Source organism: Onychomys torridus, chromosome 9 (genome assembly GCF_903995425.1).
Source record: "Onychomys torridus chromosome 9, mOncTor1.1, whole genome shotgun sequence".
Lineage (NCBI taxonomy): Eukaryota > Metazoa > Chordata > Mammalia > Rodentia > Cricetidae > Onychomys > Onychomys torridus.
The window spans coordinates 76,230,828-76,251,216 of NC_050451.1; the positions used below are offsets into that span (position 1 = coordinate 76,230,828).

Below are 20,389 nucleotides of genomic sequence, written 5' to 3' on the forward strand. Positions count from 1 at the left end.
GGCTAACAACTGAACTGTCATTTTTACTTGCTGGGAGAGGGAAAATCAGATTTGCCAATAGAGTGACTCTTGATATGTCAACCACTCCAGGATAGGCCGCATGTTCCAGAGGTGACCAATATAGACTCCATATTTTTGTGTGTAATTTTACTTGTTTATAGTTTCCTGGGATTTTTTTTTGTGTGGGGGGGGCATCGTTTTCTTTTCTTTTCTTATTTTTTTTCAGGTCATGTTCTTGTATTGGCTTTTTGATTTTTTAAGAAAGAACAACGTTGGGGGAGTAGGAATGGGAGAGGGTCTGGAATGCCTTGGGGAGGGAAAGAATAAAATAAAAACATACATAAATTTAAAATCGTTTAAGTAGTGAACAAATAATAAGAGAGAACAAAAAAGAAAGGAACGGGAAAGATGAATCAACTTTAGTTCTGTTTCACTGTGGTTCTTTTTTCTTTTATTATTTTACTTAAAGAACTTTCTTTTCATTTATTTTATATACTGACCACAGTTTGCCCTCCCTCTTTTCTTCCCAGTTGTCACCGTCTCTCCAGGCCCCTTCTACTTCTCCTATGTCTCCATTCAGAGAAGCGAAGACCTGTCATGGGCTTGAGCAAAGCATGGCACATCAAGTTGAGGCAGGACCAAGCTCCTCTCCTTTTGTCAAGGCTGAACAGCATGGGGGAAAGCTAGGTAAGCTCCAGGGACAGGTCCTGATCTCACTGCTAGGAGCCTTACGAAGAGACCAAGCCACACAACTATCACACACATGTACCGGGCCTAGGTCAGTTCCATGGAGGCTCCCCAACTGTCGGTCCAGAGTCCATGAGCTCCCATGAGCCTAGGTCAACTGCCCCTGTGGGTTTCCCTGTTATAACCCACTGACTTGTACAATCTCTTCTCCCTTTCCTCAGCAAAACTCCCAGAACTCAGCCCAGTATTTGGCTGTGGATCTCTGTATCCTTTCATTCTTTCTTAACTAGTCTGTAAATCAGTGTTTCTCAACCCTGGGTCATGATACTTTGGCAAACATTTATCCCCCAAATATTTGCATTACAATTCATAACAGTTGCAAAAGTACAGTTAGGAAGTAGTAACAAAAGTAATTTTATTGTTGGGAGTCACCACAATATGAGGAACTGTATTAAAGAGAGGTATCATCAGAAAAGTTGAGAACCGCTGTTCTAAACCAATATGTTTACAGCAATAAATAAAGGACAACTAAAATAATTTTGCATAATCTTTCTATTACTCTTGTAAGAATGAAATGCATGTATGAGATAAAAATAAAAAAGCTGAGCATGGTAGTATGCATATGTAATCTCTATATAGGGAAGACAGAGTCAGACTTATGTTGGGAGCTTGCTAATTAACCAGTCTATCTGATTGATGAGCTCCATGTACAGTGAGAAACTAAACAACAACAAAAATAAGGTTGTTAAGAATTGAGGAAGACACTTTGGCCGTGCTCATATGAAAACACCTATACAAATAAAGGCATCCACATAGCCACCCATATGCACACTCCATATATGCACACACAACCTACACTTACCTGATAAGTAAATAAATAACTGTGGGATAACTAAGCAACCAATAATTTTTAATACAGTGCAGCAGGTGGTGCTAGCAAATGGTAGATTAAGCAGGTGGTAAGGTGGTATAATTTGTATAAATACAGAGGAAGAAAGGTCTAAGTCTTTGTGTTTGAAATTCTCTGTAACTTAGAGATCAGGGTGATGTAGTGGGATTCAAAGACATCACCTATGTTGACAAGAAACAAAATATAGCTCCTAAAGGCAGATTTTCATCATTACAAAAATTCTACAATTTATTCTTATTTCTTATATAGAGTTTCAAAGCAATAAATTAAATAATAGCCACCGGAGTCATCTATACTTACAAGCAATTTATCATAAGTTTTAAAACTTGAGAAAAATATTCATGTAATCATTCACAGTCATTTGAACCTATGAACATTTGAAGTAATGTTTCAATCACTAAAATAAAACAAACAAAACCAAGAGTTTCAAAGTCTAATAATCTCTCAAAGCAATCATCTAATTCATTTCATTTTCTCTAAAATAACCCAGTATGCTAACTCCCATTTGTCTCTGTTAGTGGGAATCCTATAATCCTGTCAGATTAGAACAAAGGTGTAAGAGGCTAGCAAGGGAAGCGGTCAGATTTAAGGCAAATGCCAAGGTTCTCTCTTTTCCTTATCAGTTTTCTGTATGTTATTTTTACCATGTCAAACACGACTCATTTAATTTATGTATATTTGTCTTTGTTGATATAGGCCATGTGGATATATGCTTTGTACGTACATGAGTGTGTGAGAAGCAGAAGAGGGCATTGGGAGTTACAGATGGTTGTTAGATGCCCAATGTGGGTTCTTGGAACACCACCCTGGTTCTCTGTACGTGTTCTTGGTAAGTGCTCCTCTTAAGCCCTGAGCCACCTTCCCAGTCCCAACAATTGTTTCATTGATGAGACAATATTTCATCTACAAATTGTATAGGACCCTGAAGAGGAAGCATTTAACAATGCACCAGCTGACCCTTTGTATTGTCACTGCCCTTAAGACCCTGACGTTGGAATTCTTAGCTCTGTCTTCCAGGGAGATTATCAAATGACAGGTATCAATAATAAAGGTGAAAACATGGTTCATCATAACTGCCTCATTGTCTCTTGAGTGTATAAACACAAAATTCCCTAATTGTCTAACAATTTGACAATAGTGTTGTTATAACACATTTATCCTGAAATTTTATATGTCTAACTTGTAATATATTCAGTTATTATAAACAAAAATGTTCAATATAATATGCTTTATCTCCACACACTCTTCTAGTCAGTAGTATGCATTCCTAGACTGGGGAAATGGCTCATCAAATAAAGGCACTACTTGTAAGTCTGGCAATCTGAATTTAATTAATTAAATTAACCCCCAGAGACCACATAAACAATTAGATGTGTTGGTGTTCATCTGCAACCCACCACTCCTTTGGAGAGACAAGAGGTAGAGAAAGGAAAACTACTTGTAAACTCCAGCCTAGGTAGCATGAAGTTTTTGACAATGATGTTTTCTCTTAGGACAATTTGCAAAAGAAGCCTTTGAATCACAACCATACCCTTTGAGGCTAGCAGTTCATAAGACTGATCTATTGAAAACACAGTTCTGTATTTAATGGCTGATGCTCAGTCACACTGAAAATAGCAGCAATAATATGTCCACGGGCATGTACTTTAGGTTGCCTAGAAAAACAAACAAACAAGTAGACACAAAGCTGATAAACCAGGGCCTAGTTTATCCACAGGATACTAGTTACAGTCACGGTCCAGTGGTCATTGTTTTCACCCATTCTTATATTGGAAGAACCTGACAAACAAGAATGTGCACACACACACACACACACACACACACACACACACACACACACACACACACCACACCACACACACACACACACACACACACACACACACACACACACACGAGTGAGGGGGTAGGCAGAGGAAGACAGAAAGAGAAGAGAGAGAAACTTATGCCAACACATGCGTATTCCATTTGTTCATTCCCACAGGAATCTCTTTTTCCTCATAGGACATGTCCTGCTTCATTCCCACATTATACTGGCCAAATTTTAAAAAGGGGGAAAAATAAAAAAAAATTCCAAGAAGACTTTGCCTCTACCTATAAGGGTAAGTGTGAGGAGCATTTTTTTTTTTTTCTTTTCTTGAGTTGAGTCAAACTACATCCCTAGCTAAGGGGATTGCCATGGTCACCCTTTCCACAAATCTTCTTTTTCCCAGCCCATGTGACTCAGCATCTCCTGAGTCCTCAACAAAGTCTATTTATGACTTTTAGTTTTGGCGTTTGTAGAATTAATTTGTGAGTGTTGGGAGACATGGATTATTGTCAGTCTAATGTTACCAAATACATGTTCATTCAAGTGGTCAAATTAACCAAATATAGAACCACCTTTTGCTTAGACTAATATAATATCTAACGGTCAAAGATCCATTCATTTTCTCTCAATTCATGCCCCACACCTATATTCAACACATCTGGTGATTCCTGATCTACATAATTAGATTTTAAAGGTTGTTTATGTAAATATTTCAAGATTTTTAGAAGTCTTGGGAAATAAGAGAAATATATTACCTCATAGAAATTTTATGAAAACAATTTGCAATAAGAAATCTTCCTTTTGGCTGTTAGATAGCTGAGTGCTCCTTTGTAAATCAAGCTAGGATAAAGCCTATTTAATTTTGGAATGATTGGAAGTTAACAATATTAATTTATAAATGTCACTCATCCTTTTGTTAATACATGTTGCTGACAGGCTTTGAAAAGAAGGTAGAGACATTTCATCACTGGGTCACCTGTCAGCCATACTCAGAACTTAATTGGAAGGATGGATCTCCATGAAGAGGTACTAAAGGAGAGAAGTATCTTTCCTTTCATGATATTCTCAACTGATTTATCGTAGCTATGCCATTCCAGGAAGTCATGATTTGTCTTTTAGTTACACTAAGTTGCCATTCAGTATAGAAAGTGATAGCAATCAAGATATTTACTGCAATCAAAGTAAAGGACAGCTCCATTTTGGGATAGGCATCCTTATTTGGTGAAAAGGAATGGAGGTAATTACTGTGTTAAGACACAAGACAGGAGAGAAATTACTATTCATAGAAAAGCCCATTGCAAAAGTTGTGGATGGCTTAACTTGTCTGAGGCCTGGATAATTTTAGAGTCTACACACAAACCTTTGATAAAATTTATTGGTGGATATAGAATTGATTCGACTACTGACTTTTCTAATCATGATTCATTTTGCTGGTTTATTTGGTTGACAATGAAGTGTGCCAGGAAAGAATCTATATAGGTCATAGTGTGTTTGCAAAATATTCATTGCATTAATCAAAATAACTACATATCTCTTAGGCATTTATAAAAAGAATTATAGAAGTACTTAAAGCTTCAACGTAGATGGCTTGATTTAATTACTCATTTGAAAATATTTATTTTTATTTTATGTATATTTTTCTTGCATATGTTTGCTGTGGATATCCTCTGTATAAATAAAATGCTGTTTGGCCAGTGGCCAGGCAGGAAGTATAGGTGGGACAAGAGAGAAGAGAATTCTGGGAAGTAAAGGCTGGGGCAGAGAGATAGTGCCAGCCAGCTGCCATGACAAGGAGGATGTAAGGTACTGGTAAGCCACAAGCCACATGGCAAAGTATAGATTAATAGAAATGGGTTAATTTAAGATTAAAAGAAGTAGATAACAAGAAGCCTGCCATGGCCATACAGTTTCTAAACAATGTAAGTTTCTGTGGGTTTACATGGTTGGTTCTGAGTGTCTATGGGCCTGGCAGGTGAGAGAGATTTGTCCTGACTGTGGGCCAGGCAGGACAACTCTAACTACATATATGTATGTGTTTGGTGCCTACAGATCCAGAGAAAGGCATCAAATACTATGGAACTACTGTTACAAATTGTTGTGAACCACTATGTGGTGCTGAAACTTGAACTATTCCTCTAACTCCTCAAAGATATGTATCAAATACCTACTCTGTGCTGTTGTTCTAGGGAAAAGGGCTATATTAGTCACAAACCCGTTACCTCCTAAAGCATATCTCCATTCCATCCTGTAATGAAAGAGAAGCAATTAGAAGGAATAAGGAAATGAGTAGATTGTGTGGTAGATACAAATACTATGGAGAAAAAAAAATAAAGAGGGAGTGGAGATTCTTGGAGGATATATTTTTAACAAAACAGTTGGGGATTGTTTCACTGAGAAAAAAAAAACACTGTAAAGAACACAGTGACCAAAGTACAGAACCTCCATCTGACTCGTCATCATGGTCTGAGCAACCCTGGGAATTCTGAGCAGAGTGGGCAGAAACTGTGTAGGACACAAATTTGGAAGTGTACAAACAATCAAACAAACAAACAAAAAACCTGATTCCATGTGAAAGGATTGCCAGGTTTCACACAAGGTAAAGAAGGGAGCTATTTCACAGCCTTTAAGGAACACAAGAGTTATGACAGTTCTCATAACTCAGTAGAGATTCAAGGTGCGATATTCACAACAAATGCAAATTTGCCTGAATAAATGCAGGGGGTGCTGCCCAGCTCCTGTCTGTTCATTCACTTCTTCCCACAACTGATGCTTATCCTACATTGTACCAAAGTATATGGATGAGCAGGATTTCTGTGGAGAGAAAGGTGTCTTCTCCAGCTCATAGGATAGAGTGTTACTTGGATTTCATGAGCAAGCCAAGTCTCAGAAATGATGTCCTTATTGCAGCAGATTCAGGAATCTCTTTCTATATTTCCTGTTACATTCAGGTCTGGAGAGTTGGGTTGATTGTATTTATTGGTGAGAAAATGAAAGCAAACAACAACAACAAAAAGCAAACAAGCACCCAAACAAAAGCAGTTTGTAGAGTGGTTATTGTCTTTGAAAAGGAACATTACTGAAATTATTTATTGTATACCACATTTTTGATGTCATTACATTGATGTTTATTTTTGTTTTTGTTTTGGAGTAATGTCTTTCAGCATATAACCTAGGGTGACCTCAAATTTAAACCTTCCTGCCTCTGCCTCTTGTGTGTGGTATCACAGACATGTGTCCACCCTCTCTCTTATTTTATGTAATAAATACATATCTGATGGAAATATTAGTAATTTTTTCTTTAGAATTTTGAAAGTATGAGTCGTGATACTTAGTACCTGATCCCAAAAGATAGGTGGTGTTTGGGCTCGGAGTGCTCAGCGTGAATATTCTGCATATGTTGCCAGAACACACTCCAATGATACTCAGACAACTTACAAAACCTGTTATTAATCTTAACACTTAATCTACTTTCTGAAGCATAAAGGAATATATTTGTTTGGATTTATTTGTCTTTGAAAGATTTTAGGATTGCTTATGCTGTGTTCAAAGACTCTGTTTTCATTCTCTAGTAAAATGAACCTTTGATTTGTGGAAAGAAACTAACATGAAACATTACTTACTTCAGTTAATTAAAAGATGATAATTGTTATGTGTGACTTTTGTTAAAAAATGGGAGTCTCTGAATTTTTAACAATTATTCAACTCAATTTTAGCAGGCAACACCACCCTACATCTAAATGCTGTTGTATGAAGTCATAAACAGTGCCCAGTACACCACTAAGAACAATATGTCAAAATCCCAAAGGTATAATGGGCTTTGTAAACAGATATTTTCCACAAACATAATTTATTATGATTATATCATGATTGGTTCTATTTTTAATCCAAGTCATTTAGATATTTGCTTATGGAATACTTGACTTATGTTAAAATTAATGAAGCAAAAATGAACAGTAATTAGATAGCATAGTGATAAGGAGAGGAAATTTTAACTTTGTTGATTGAGAAAGTGAATTCTTGATTTCTGATACTTGCACAGTTCACACAAAGCACTGTTGATAAATGATATAAATTATCTGCATTTCTAAAACATTTTCAAAATATGTGAACTCTCCCTATCTCTTGCCCAGTGGCTAATTTTCACTCTCGTCTTTCACAGCCCAGGAAATGACACCATCTTTATTTTATGGCTGAAATAACTAAGGTAGAAATCACCACCTTTAATTATATTTTCTTCCCTCAAATGAATCCTTTAGGAAAGTATTCTATTTACTACCACAAACCTAGGCAATTTCATTGTTCCATTGTCGAGTCTTTCTTTAAGGAACTTTGTTCTCTTTTCTGGAATACATAATGAAAATGTGAGCTGCCACTCTCTCCAGTTGATCTTCGTTATTCCTCTGATCACTGCGGACAGAACAGAGGGAAACAAAACACACCAAAATCAAAACTAAACTAAATACACCCAAACAAACAAATGTGCCCTCACCCTCAACAGCAAATAAATTAATGCCCAAATAATTGTACTCTGCTCTTTAAATTTGCTGTATTTTCATTTGAGTTTTTCAACCTTTATCTTTATAGCTTCTTCCCAATTCTGTAAATATATAAGTTTCTGGGGTCCTCAGTCTTGGATATACAATAAATTCTAATTACAGTTTAGAGTAACAACTTAAACTTAAGGTCCAAACAAAGAAAAACAAACATCAGAAAACATAAAATCCAAAGCTTTGTTCAGTGTGGGTTTAGATGAGAGAAAACTCAAAGAATGTATTGGTATCTATCAAGAAAAAAAATTCATTTCAATATCCAGAAATATAACTATTGCTTTAGTTCTGAGTAATAGTTTATAGTTTACATGACTTTCATGCTGTTGCTTTGGTACAATATTTAACTCTAAAGGCACATTACAAAATTAATTTCTTCAAAAATGTCAGTGTGGGGATGTTGGTTCAAGAAACCCCATTGAGGAAGGAATGCATGCTGAGCAAGAGTTGTTGGGCCTTCCCAGATACACTTTAGAGGGAGTCCTGTGCACTTGGGAGACATAAGTCACTGGGCATGTTTGAGAGCTTAAATTTGCTCAGCAGAGGGAGGAACTGAATGTTACTGAGTTGTAAAGGGAGGCCTTTCTTGCCATAGTTCAGGGTTGAGATTTTATACTGAAGGCTGTCAGGAGGCCCTGGAGGACTTTATTATGTCTACTGTTGATTTTCAAAGTCTGATGGGTTCAATTTTTCGTTGGAGCTTGAAAACATGACTCTCAAAAGACACACTTAAAAATACAAATCAAATCCAGAACCTTTAACTCAGTAGATGAAACCTGCCTTCATACTTGCTAGAACTAAATGAGGAAGTTTGGTCTGAATAACATTTCCTCAAATTGCTTCTCCCACACCTTCAAAGTAATCATGGAATTTCTGGCTGTGGTGAATATGGAGTGAAAATGTTTAGTGATTTTTCAATCCAAAGTTTAGAAAGAAAGATATTCTCAGAAGTAGGAAACTGCACTGTCACTCAAAATCCCTTACCAGCAATACCCTGATTTTAAAATGCAGTATGATGTGAAAAATAAATTTTTTAGCAAACACCTATAAAGACAGTTTGTAAACACTGGCATTAAAGACTTAAATTTTATTTATTTTAAATGTAGGCATTATCTTAAATGTGCAAGAAGTAAAGCCATTTCTTTATTTATTACATTATGTGCATATCTCAAGGGCATCAAGATATAATGAAATAATTCCAAAAATATGCTTAATGAAAAAAGTAAATGTACTTAAAATTTGGACAATAAAAATGAAACATACTCTCCCTTCAAAAGGAAACTACAAGCTTTTTCCTTAAAATGTAAGAAAATTTGGGGGGTTGGGGATTTAGCTCAGTGGTAGAACACTTGCATAGCAAGCTCAAGGCCCTGGGTTCGATCCTCAGCTCCAAAACAAAAGCAAAAACAAAACAAAAAAATGTAAGAAAATTGAAAAAAAAATGTGTACATCATCTAAAAATGCTCTGAAGTCATCATTTGCAAAATGCTCCTGAATCTTTTACCACCTTGAAAAACTTTATTACAGAAAAAAGAAAAAAATTGGCTTGAACATTTGAAATGATTCTATTAAACTTTGGAGTCATTTAAGACTAGGTGAGGTTTAATTTTTTTCTTAATCCCTTTGCATCATCACCTTTCTCCAGATGGCATATACTCTAGCCTAGATCTCCTCTGATTTGCTTGTGTGTGTGTCAGTTTCACCTAGAAAAGAGATTGCATAGCTAATAGTCAAATGCAAGAGAAAACACAGCTGCAAAATGCATTCTCATGGATGTGGAGCCAAGATGAAGTCTGGGGTGTATACATACATACACAGACACACACACACACACACACACACACACACACACACACACACGGTGGGGGGGAGAGAGAGAGAAAGAGACAGAAACAGAGACAGACAGAGAGAGAAAGCCACACACAAGAGGGAGAGAAGAAGGAAGAAGAAGGAGGAGGAGGAGAAGGAGAAGAAGGAGGAGGAGGAGGAGGAGGAGGAGGAGGAGGAGGAGCAGAGACTGTATTTTAACTACCAAAAAAACCCTGCTGAACAGTTTCCAGATACACACTTGTGGTAAATGTGGGAAAACGAGAGCAGCACTCTGTTCTAAAGACCAATATAATGTAACGTCAAGAGAAGCTTATTTGATGTGATACACAACAGGCCAAGATACAGAAAAAAAGGACTGCAGAACACTCAGCCTTAAATGGAAGATATGCATGACAATTTTTCTTCCCAGTCTTCAGAGACCATTGCAGAATAGGGGGGGAAATGTTTGTAAAACATAGGTACAGGGTGACTACAATTTCCTCTGGACACAGCATGGCAGCTAGCTACACACATGAAGTTACAGCAGTGTGACAGCATGTAGAAGATGTGTGCAAGCCCACGCCATACCAATCTCAGCATGGAGATGGAGTGTTTGTCATAAAGGCCCAACCCTTGGCCATGAAGTTATTAGCAATTATTAGCTACTGGGAAAGGACCAGTTTTTTCTAAGACTGTAGCCCCCTGGTGAGTGGACCAGACTATAGCAGAGGGCCTATATCCAGAACTATTTGAATAAAATTAATTTGTTTTGATGGACAAAAATCCAGATACAGTGTTGGTTAGAAGAGAAAGGGGATGTCAACCTGGGAAGAACAGAGGAGAGAATGCTAAAAATACATTATACTAAACTCAATGGTTTTTTTTAAAGGAAAAGTATATTTTAAAATTTATTATAAATAAAAATAAGTCAATTATTGAGCACTTTGGATTCATAATTAATATCTGGGAAGATTTTCATAACTTTGGAACTTTGCAAACCTAGTCAATATAGTATACTGAAAGAAAAGAGACAGATCTTGATTTAAATCATTATTTAACTCTCTAGTTTTATGTTTGATAGTTGCTTAATTTTGTGTTTGTTGCTTCCTATGTGTATTTGTAAACTTGGGTATTAATGCTTCTCTTGTGGTTGTAATGATTAAGCAACATTACATGTTTTAATGACAACATTGTGGCAATAAACTAAAATTTACGTTTTTATACTTACATTGTCTTTGTAAGAGTATATGAATTTGAAGCTTAGTATTTATGTATATAGCCAATTCCACCACTTAACAACATTAAAATACTGAATTTTTCATGTTATTAGAACATCTTGGAAACAGTTTGGTAGATCAGGGGAATGTGTAACATTCCAATTAACAGTTTTTCATTAAATTTATAAATTCATTTTAACCAAAGAAATACTGATCTAAGTTATTCTTAAGGGCACAAGTTTCCTAAAAATTGAGTGGAATAAAGAAAACAACAATGATATGCATTAAATGATAATTTTAGTTAATGTTCAGAAAACTAAGTTTTCAATGATCCATCATTTGATTGTATCTTAATAATTTTATACAGTTTACCTGAACCTGGGAGTTTGTGTGTCTACACTATGGGAATGACTGAGATAAGGGATGTTCACTATGTATTTAGGCCATATATATTATTCACCTTTCTATAACTGATTTCTATTAAATCTGCAATTGGAGTTGAAAACCCTTGATTTAGAGTATGTAATTCTATTGTTAAAGTAATTTGGCTTTCAGAATTAATATCTGCCCAAATTTCTGTACCTATTTGGAATTAAACAAAGCAAATGTTAAAAGTATAAGAAATTCTTATAAAGCCAGTTAAAAAGCCTTGCCTATAATATAGATACAAATACATTAACATCAAGTTAAATATTGTAACATTTAGTTATATGGCATATTTTAAAGAGTTAGTAAAAATATTACCTCTCCTAGAAACACTTTTAGCCTATAGGTCATGAATGCCAATTTATGCTCATTTACGATCTCAAGGAATGTGGATGAAGTGCTCTATTCCAGAACTAGAGAAACTAAGTTATTAAGGTTGTATAATTTCTTTAGAAAAAATTGATCCATAGAACCTTCATCCTGTGACTGAGGGAAACAGATGCAGAGATCTATGGTCAGGTCCCTGACAGAACTCCTGGAGTCCAATTGATGAGATAGAGGAGGGATTCTATGAGCAAGGGTTATGGAGACCATGACTGGAAAAATACAGAGACAACTAGCCAAACTAGTGGACCAATTGCTGAGGAGTCCCCATGGTACTGGACTAGGCCCTCTGGATAAACAAGACAGTTGCTTAGCTTGAACTGTATAGTGGGCTCCCAGGCAGTGGAATTGGGACCTGTCCCTAGTGCATGGGCTGGCATTTTGGAACCTAGTGCCTATGGTGAGACACTTTATGCAGCCTTGGTGCAGGAAGGAGGGGCTTGGACCTGCCTCAACTGAATGTACCAGGCTCTGCTGACTCCCCATGGGAAACATTGCCTTGAAGGAGGGGGGGATGGGAGGTACATTGGGAGGGGAAGCTGGGGGACGGGAGGAGGGAGGGCAGGGGAATCTGCGGTTGGTATGTAAAATGAATAGAAAAATCTCTTAATAAAAAATTATTTAAGAAAAAGGAACAAAAATGATCATGACCCTAGGCTTCAGCTGAATGGCCCATGTGAACAATTGATGTGCAGGCTATTCATATAATTAAGTTTTTAAATGTTGGGTTTTAGATTTATCTGTTTATTATTTAATATGTATGCTTGTATGAATGTGTATCATGTGTGTGTGTGGTGCCTGAGGAGGTCAGAAGATGGTGTCAGAGTCCCTGGAACTATCCTACCAGAGGGTTGTGAGCCACAATGTGGGTGATGCAATCTGAACCTGTATCCTTTGCAAGAACAAAAAGAGCTCTGAATCATCTCTCCAGCCCTATCCTGTTACTCCGATTGGTTAAAAAATAAAGTGCTGATTGGCCAGTAGCCAGGCAGGAAGTGTAGGCAGGACAAAGAGGGAGGATAATTCTGGGAAGTGGAAGGCTGAGGCAGCCGCTGTGATGAGGAACAGGATGTAAAGTACCGGTAAACCACAAGCCATGTGGCCAGAAACAGATTAATAGAAATGGGTTAATTTAAGATATAAGAACTAGATAGCAAGAATCCTGAGCCATTATGCCAAATAGTTTAAATAATATAAGGGTCTGTGTGTTTGAGTCTGAGTGGCTGCCGGTCCTGGTGGGACTGGAGATAACTCCAGCTATACTATCCCTATAATATAAAGAAGCTTAAGTTAAATCACGTGAATGAGTTTAAAGAATATAAATAATAGGCATTTTATTTTTTTATAAAATTTGGGCTACAGAGAAAAATAAATTTATCAGTAGATACAAATCTCTTGACAAGTTATTCTGTTTCCCATTTCCAGTTGTGACATTCATTATGTCCATCAGAGAGGTAGAGTTAACAATGTGTGGTCTGCTGATGTGCACGTGAAAGGAAGTAATATATTTAAAAGTAACTGCCATGATGTCTGGTCCTTGAGAGTTAAGTGATGATTAATAAGTGATGATATTTTACTCTACTATATGTCAAAATACTTATAGCATAATTAGTTCTGATATGTCTCATGACAGGAAGTACAAATACTGTATTTATTTTCAATTAGATTTTTGATGACAAAATATATAATAAATTATTCAAAAGATATAATTAAAAGAAAAAGAAACAGCCATGTAGGGAAAAAAGTCATTTTTAAATATAAAAAAAAAAACTGGAATAGCCAATAAATATGGATAATGATCTTCATTTTCTCAACTGAATGAATGAAAAAATAAATTAAAATAAATATTTTATAATAATTATATTAAAATTTATAATTTGGGAAAATAAGCTACTCAAAATTGAGAGAAAATATGTGTTCTAATGTTCACTCATTAACGTATTTATCCATTCATTCAAGGATGCTTTTGATTAAATTGAGGTTGTCCTCCATGCTAAACAATTGTTCTATAACTAACCCAGTATCTGCTGCCTCATACTCCTTAGAATTATTTTGAATCAGATGTTTTACTGTCTTCTTGTCCAGTAGACTTGGTGTACACTCTAGTTCAGAAATTCCACTAGTGGCAACATACATAGAGGTTCTAAAATAAGTATCTAAATTAAAGCTCATATTGTGAAGTAAAAAAGATATTCTGAGGAGACTCCCATTCTATACAGTAAATGGATGGCTAAATTAGCTTTAAACTGTTTTATACATTTTTTATTGAAAATTAATAAAAGCATTTAGCTCTACATAAAATGCTTTAGAAGTATCATGTTATGTTTAAAGGCTAATTTACAAAACTCTATATGAAGTTTGATATTTTTGGTTATCAAAGCAACTCCATGTATTTAAATTGATTGCAATCATATGGTAAAAAACAATTTAAACTAATCTGAAAATCATGTTACTTCTGTGAATGGAAGGCAGAGAAACAATATGGTGTAGTTTACACACACACACACACACACACACACACACACACACAAAACAAACCACAAACACATTTTTACATATACAATATAATGCTCAACTCTCAATCTATTGTGCAGTATTACCATAATTAGTATTATTTCTAACTCTTAAAAATCACAGAAATCTCTGAACAAATATTTTGACTTCTTTGGCTTTGAATTCCAGGCTATATCAGTTGTTATTATTCTTTATCATCATCATTTATTATTATTATTATTATTATTATTATTATTAATGAGTAAACAAGTTCATGAAGGTACACATTGTGGATGTTCTAAATTTGAGAAGCACTAGTTTATGATTACAAGATTCAGACAGATTTTTAGTCATATTTTTCATATGTGCTTCTTAGAGTATTTACATGAATAAAATTTCTCTTCTGATTAGTCATCTCCATCTGAATGTGTCAGCATTTTCAGTAGGAATATTAGCTATTAGTTACACGCTGTAGAACACTCTTGGGTTAATACTCCATAATTTGAGTTATATTTCATAAAATTTGGAACACTTTCCAATTTTCCATTATGAATTTGGCTTGACAATAATGCTAACACCATAAGATTCTGTAAAGGGCAATGACATGAAAAGGCATAACTAACTGTATTACTGTAGCAACTTCATCAGCACTGCCATAAACAATTTAGAAGTAGTTACTTTCTGGTTATTAGACTTTAATCCAGTACTTCTCATCATGGCTTTGAAGTGTACACTGATGACACTGTACATTATGCATGTTGGGCTGATCTCACCACACTGTATCTTGTAAAGTTGCTAGTCCCTTCTTTGACCCCACCCCCACTCCTGAGCTTTCTTTCTCTGTGTCTTCTTTGCATTTGTCTATTCTAATCCTACGCACCTATGCACCTTGTCAAACTAGACTTGGATTTCTGAAGTTTTCCTGAATAGAGTTAAAGCCTTACAACATGTATTTGTAGTGTCACTTCAGACAATTGAATGGCTGGTTATTTCTGATCTTGCATTCTTCATTTGAGTTTCGTATTCACATCTTCACCACAAAATAAACTCATTGGAGCTCAGTACTTCCTCTGATTTCATTCACCATTCAAACTGAGTTTTGCAGAAGCACATGTGCACAGCAGACACTTGATACATTTTAATTGTAATAAAGATAATCCACTGTATTTTCCTAAAATCCAAATGCTGTCCTCAATTATCCATTCAAGTGAAGCCTGTTACAAGTCACGGCTTGAGGGAAATTTTATTTTACTAAATTAAACTCATCTTGAATTTGGTTTGCCTTTTGTTCTAAGCAGACTATCTCAATGATACTGTTAAGAATCTGACGTGTCATTACACTCATATTTTAGATTTTGCTTAATAATTTTGGTGACATAATTCTATGTGCTCAAGTAGAATAATATAACCATGGTGATTTTTAGGCTGTGGAAATGTGGGAGAAACAGCAAAATAGAGCTGTTTTTATGGGCCTTTTTTTTTCTCCTAGTTTGGGTGAGTCTTTATTTCCCTGAGGCATACCTAAGACTCTGATAAGAAAAAAAAAAAAAAAAGAAAACCAGAAAGTGTCCCAGACAATAGCAGCCGAGTCCCAAATCAAAAGAAAGGGCTCTTCCCATTGTAGTGCTGAAATTACAAAGAATTATTGGTGAACTCAGCAGCCTGCAAGGCAATCTCAGGAGCACTACAGATTTTTCTGGTCAAGGCTCCCAACATTTGTAGGATGAGAATTTTAGAGTAAAAAATTCCCATCAGATTATAATTTATAACTCTCTTAAAATATGAATTCTAACAGCTATTTTAAGTTTAAAACATGTTTTAATAATGACCCTTCTGAATTCGAGGAGGTATTGAGCAACACTAAAACTTTTGTTCTCTTTTAGGTTTTAGAGAATCATAGTTGAGTTATAAAAAATTAAATATTCTCTTTATCAATGCCCGGTCATGAAACGATAATTCTAAAAATACATTTAATTTATAATAGATATATTTTAGACATTTCTCATCTTTTTTAAACATGCAAATATTTTTAGCCTTTCCTATGCTTCATCAGCAATTTCTACAAACTTTTTTAGGAAGGTGATTTAGAACAACCATAGTATTTTGTTTCATAACTCTACCTGACCATAAACTGAGTTTTAAATTTAAATAGTATTTATGTTTAAAAATAATAGATTATAGAATAGAGGCAAATGACAAGAAAACCTATTAAGATATTTGTAATATGCTGTGCCCCAAATCCAGTTAATAGGAATCCATCTTTTAATTAATAATCATACCAATTAATAATTTTTATTTTATAAATTCCTTTGAGGCATAACTTTTAAGATCAAGGTTTTGATAATAACACAATAACAGGGATAAGAAGAGAAAAGAGCAATGGAAGACGTAGTTAGGATTACTGTTATGCCAGGCATCGTGGCACATACATTTAATTTTAGCATTTAGATGTAGAGACAGGCCGATCTCTGAGTTTGAGGCCATGCTGGCATACAAAATGAGTTCCAAAATAGCGAGGGTTACACAGAGAAACCCTGTCTTGAAAAACTTAATCTTCTGGAATGGAAAATTTTAAATCCTGGCTATTTCTATGGTGGTTTCTTCCTTGTCCTTGGAATTGTAACTAAACACTAGAAGCCTACCCATGAAGACCTAAAAGTCAACGTGTGTTGGTGCTGGAAGAGATCTGTTGGCTGACTGTATTCACTGTAATATGTGAACTGCCCATGGTTCCCAACTGTAGGACAAAGGCATTGGCCAGCCATTACTTCTGTAATGTTGTTCACTTCCTGGGCACCTGTCAGAGCAGTCTAAATTGAGACACATTAGTTCTCACACATGATATCTCTAATATGTCTATATATTTCCAACCAGTAATCAAGATTCAGGTGGCTTCACAGTCTGTTGAATTCTCTATTTTCATCATTTTAAATTTGTATTCATCATGGTTTTTCTTCTGGAATAAATCCTCTTTCCCAATGATTTCCTTTCCTTTTTATTTATTTATTTATTTATTTATTTATTTACTTTTATTTTTCTTTACACAATGACGTGTTGCTGGGGCCTAATGTTCTCACTGAGGAGTAGAAAGCCAAAATTAGTAATTTATTGACGAATTGAGTACAAAAAACCTTACATAATTTAAAAGGGATGAATACAGTTACAGGTGTCAATGCAAACGTTCAAGGCAAGTAACAACCCAGGGCAGCCAGGAGTGAAAATACCAGAACGCAAACTGGGTCCTAAGGCCCAGACTTTCCCACCATTAGATTAGCAAGACAGAAGTGGTAACTGGTTCAGGAACTCTTGCCAGTCTGGAGAAATCCCTGAAGTCAGCTGTTGGTTTTAAAATTCTGCACACTGCTTCACACAGATCCATCAGGCTGGGGATTTCTCTTCCACAGCTATGCTCTCCCCAGCCACCAAGTGACCGAGCCATATGACTAAGGACTAAATCAAGATATGCACAGAGTATTAAACATGTACCAAGGGAACAGTTAACTTGAATACAAGGTCAAAAATCAGAAACAATTTCTACAATCCAATGCTGATATTCGATACAAGCTTCAAGGACAAATTTCTTTTCAAAGGCTTATTCCAGTTTCATGAGGCTAGCATGAGATGTGTACGTTTGCCAGGGCAAATTGATACTTCAGAATTAGCTCATGCAGCATATGCCTGGCACCTGCTCAGTCCATCTAGAAGCATTTACGGTGGACGATGGAGGTGCACGACTCATCATACTCCAGATTCCGTGACAATGCCAGTGGTGCGCCCAGATGTATACAAGGACAGCACCGTCTGAATGGCCATGTACATGACAGGGGTATTGAAGGTTTCAAACATTATCTGCGTCATCTTCTCTCTGTTTGCTTTGGGGTTCAGGGGGGTATTGGTGAAATTATTAAGGCCACTCCACGCAGTTAAAAGGGAGGTTTGTTTTGTGGGGTAACTTACAAATGAAGGGATAGGTTGTAGGGTCTGGCAAAGGTATGGCGCAGTCTGGTGGTGTTCTCTGGAGAACTCTGCTTGGTCTACCTCCAGCGTCCAGGGTCCCAGAACCAAGAGAGATCTCTCTCCTCTGGATCCTGGGTCTTCAGTTTCCTCCTTCAGCCCCGCCTTGTGGGCGTGGCCATTACAAAAGCCTCAGTGGGGGTTGGAACTTCCCTTACTGTACTTGTTGCATTCCCAACTAATGGGGGGAGGGGGAGGCATGGTCAGAAGCACCGGGTGCTCCTCTGGGGCCACTCGCAGTTCATTGTAGAAAGTGTGATGCCAGATCTCCATGTCATCCCAGCACCCACATACGAGTCTTCGGGCCCGTGTCCACCATGACGCCCGAGGATTGAAGGAAACACAGGAAACACGGCCCTGGGAACGGCTTCGCCAGCAAAGCCAGCTTTGCACATGTCGGAGCCATTGCCAATGACAAGTGCCGCAATTCTTCTTCCATTGCGATGAGCGAAGGACAGGAAAATGGAGCAGCGAAAAGACACCCAGTGCAAATCAGCGGCGGAGTGTGAGCCCCAATAATTTTCATTCCTTCTTTCTTTTTACTTAAAAAAAATTAGACAGGTATCAGTACTTTTGTGTTTGTAAGTTTTTATGCTCATTGCTGCATGGATATCTTGTGTGATTCTGGATTAGTTTAGGTGCTGTAATGCTAAAATGTAACTTTTGTTATTGATGCTACTTGAAAATAAGGCCACATGTAGGTGAATCAAAGTCAACTTACAAGGATGATGGGGCTATTTACCTTAGCTCTTGTAGACGAATCTTGTCTCTGCCTACTAGTTTTATGTAAAAGTTTCTTAGGGTACTTAACATCTTAATTCTTGCATATTTGGAAAAAAATGATATAATTCATGGAAAAGACTTACTCAACATCTGGCAACTAGGAAAGGGATGGAAAAATTCAAAATTCAGAAGGTCAACTCTCCACACGTTTTACAAATAAGTATAGTAAACTTTCGAATGCAATAACCCTTTGGTTTTGTTCCTTATAATTGGTTGCCATTTTATTTTCCTTTTAAGTTTCATATAATGTATGATGCTGATTAGAGATACCAAAGATAGGGCCTAAATGATGGTTGTTTGTTTTCCTTCAAAACTATTTTTACACATCTCTATTCCTATTCTCTACACAAATTTCTGCTTGGCTTATTTCCATTCTAATATCACTTGAGGTAGATAAATTTAGAATAATAAGCACTGCACAAGCAGAAATCTTTATATGTTAATTATATTCAATTACATTCACATATACTTCTGAAAAGCAACAGCATAGATGATCTACAGCACACAAAACGTACTTCTCTGTGCCATAATTCTGTAACAGAAATATATTTGAAGTCATTTGTATCAGAGAAATATGCACAGACATAATATGATAAAGTCATATCTATCTCTTGGTCATTAAAATCTAAGACACGGTTATTGTCTTGTATCAATGGAATTCACAATAAGGATGTATTGCGTTTTTCTTCTCGTTGACCATCTGTGATTTCAGATGGCCCAGAGAAAGCCTGTGCAGCTTGTCTTATTCAACCTTCACAATAATCTTATGAGGTATCTGTCTATTCCATGAACGGCCTGGAAAATATCTGGAGGACAGTGACTTGGTAAAGGTTAAAGGGCATCTCTCAATCAGACTCAGAATCCAGGAATAAGAATTTGGCCTGTTGCATTCCCCAGATCAAATTTCTAGTTAACCTTATAGTATTTCCCCTACTTTTCAATGTTGATCTCATTTTATATATACATAAGTGGAAACGCAGGTAAGAATGATGGTACTGCTTGGCATCACTGTAGCAACTGGAATCTCCATGCAAACCTTTGTTCTGTGTGGATTTCAGATCAGTGACTGCCTAGAAAATTCCACAGCCTGTAGTGAATAAATTAGTAATATACTTAATAAATGCACCTTTATATAGAGCTTTCAAAGGCTAGGGTAACAGAGGATTTAAGAGACTATTCATATGAATTGTGCCTTTGGAAGACAGGGATAGGCAACGCAGTATCAATGGGGTTCAAGTGAACTGGAGTAGAGAAACAAGACCATGTAATTACTTCAATTAACTGCATCACTATTTTAGTCAATAAGATC

At 36.3% G+C, this 20,389-nt stretch overlaps 1 protein-coding gene across 1 annotated transcript; it reads right to left on the reverse strand.

Moving 5' to 3' along the window:
* Positions 1–18,021: 18,021 nt before the first annotated feature.
* LOC118590779 (actin-like) lies at positions 18,022–19,608 on the reverse strand. The gene is given in 4 exon segments (XM_036198532.1): positions 18,022–18,182; positions 18,504–18,581; positions 18,584–18,832; positions 19,596–19,608. Coding segments are annotated over 4 exon segments (501 nt in total).
* Positions 19,609–20,389: the final 781 nt, after the last annotated feature.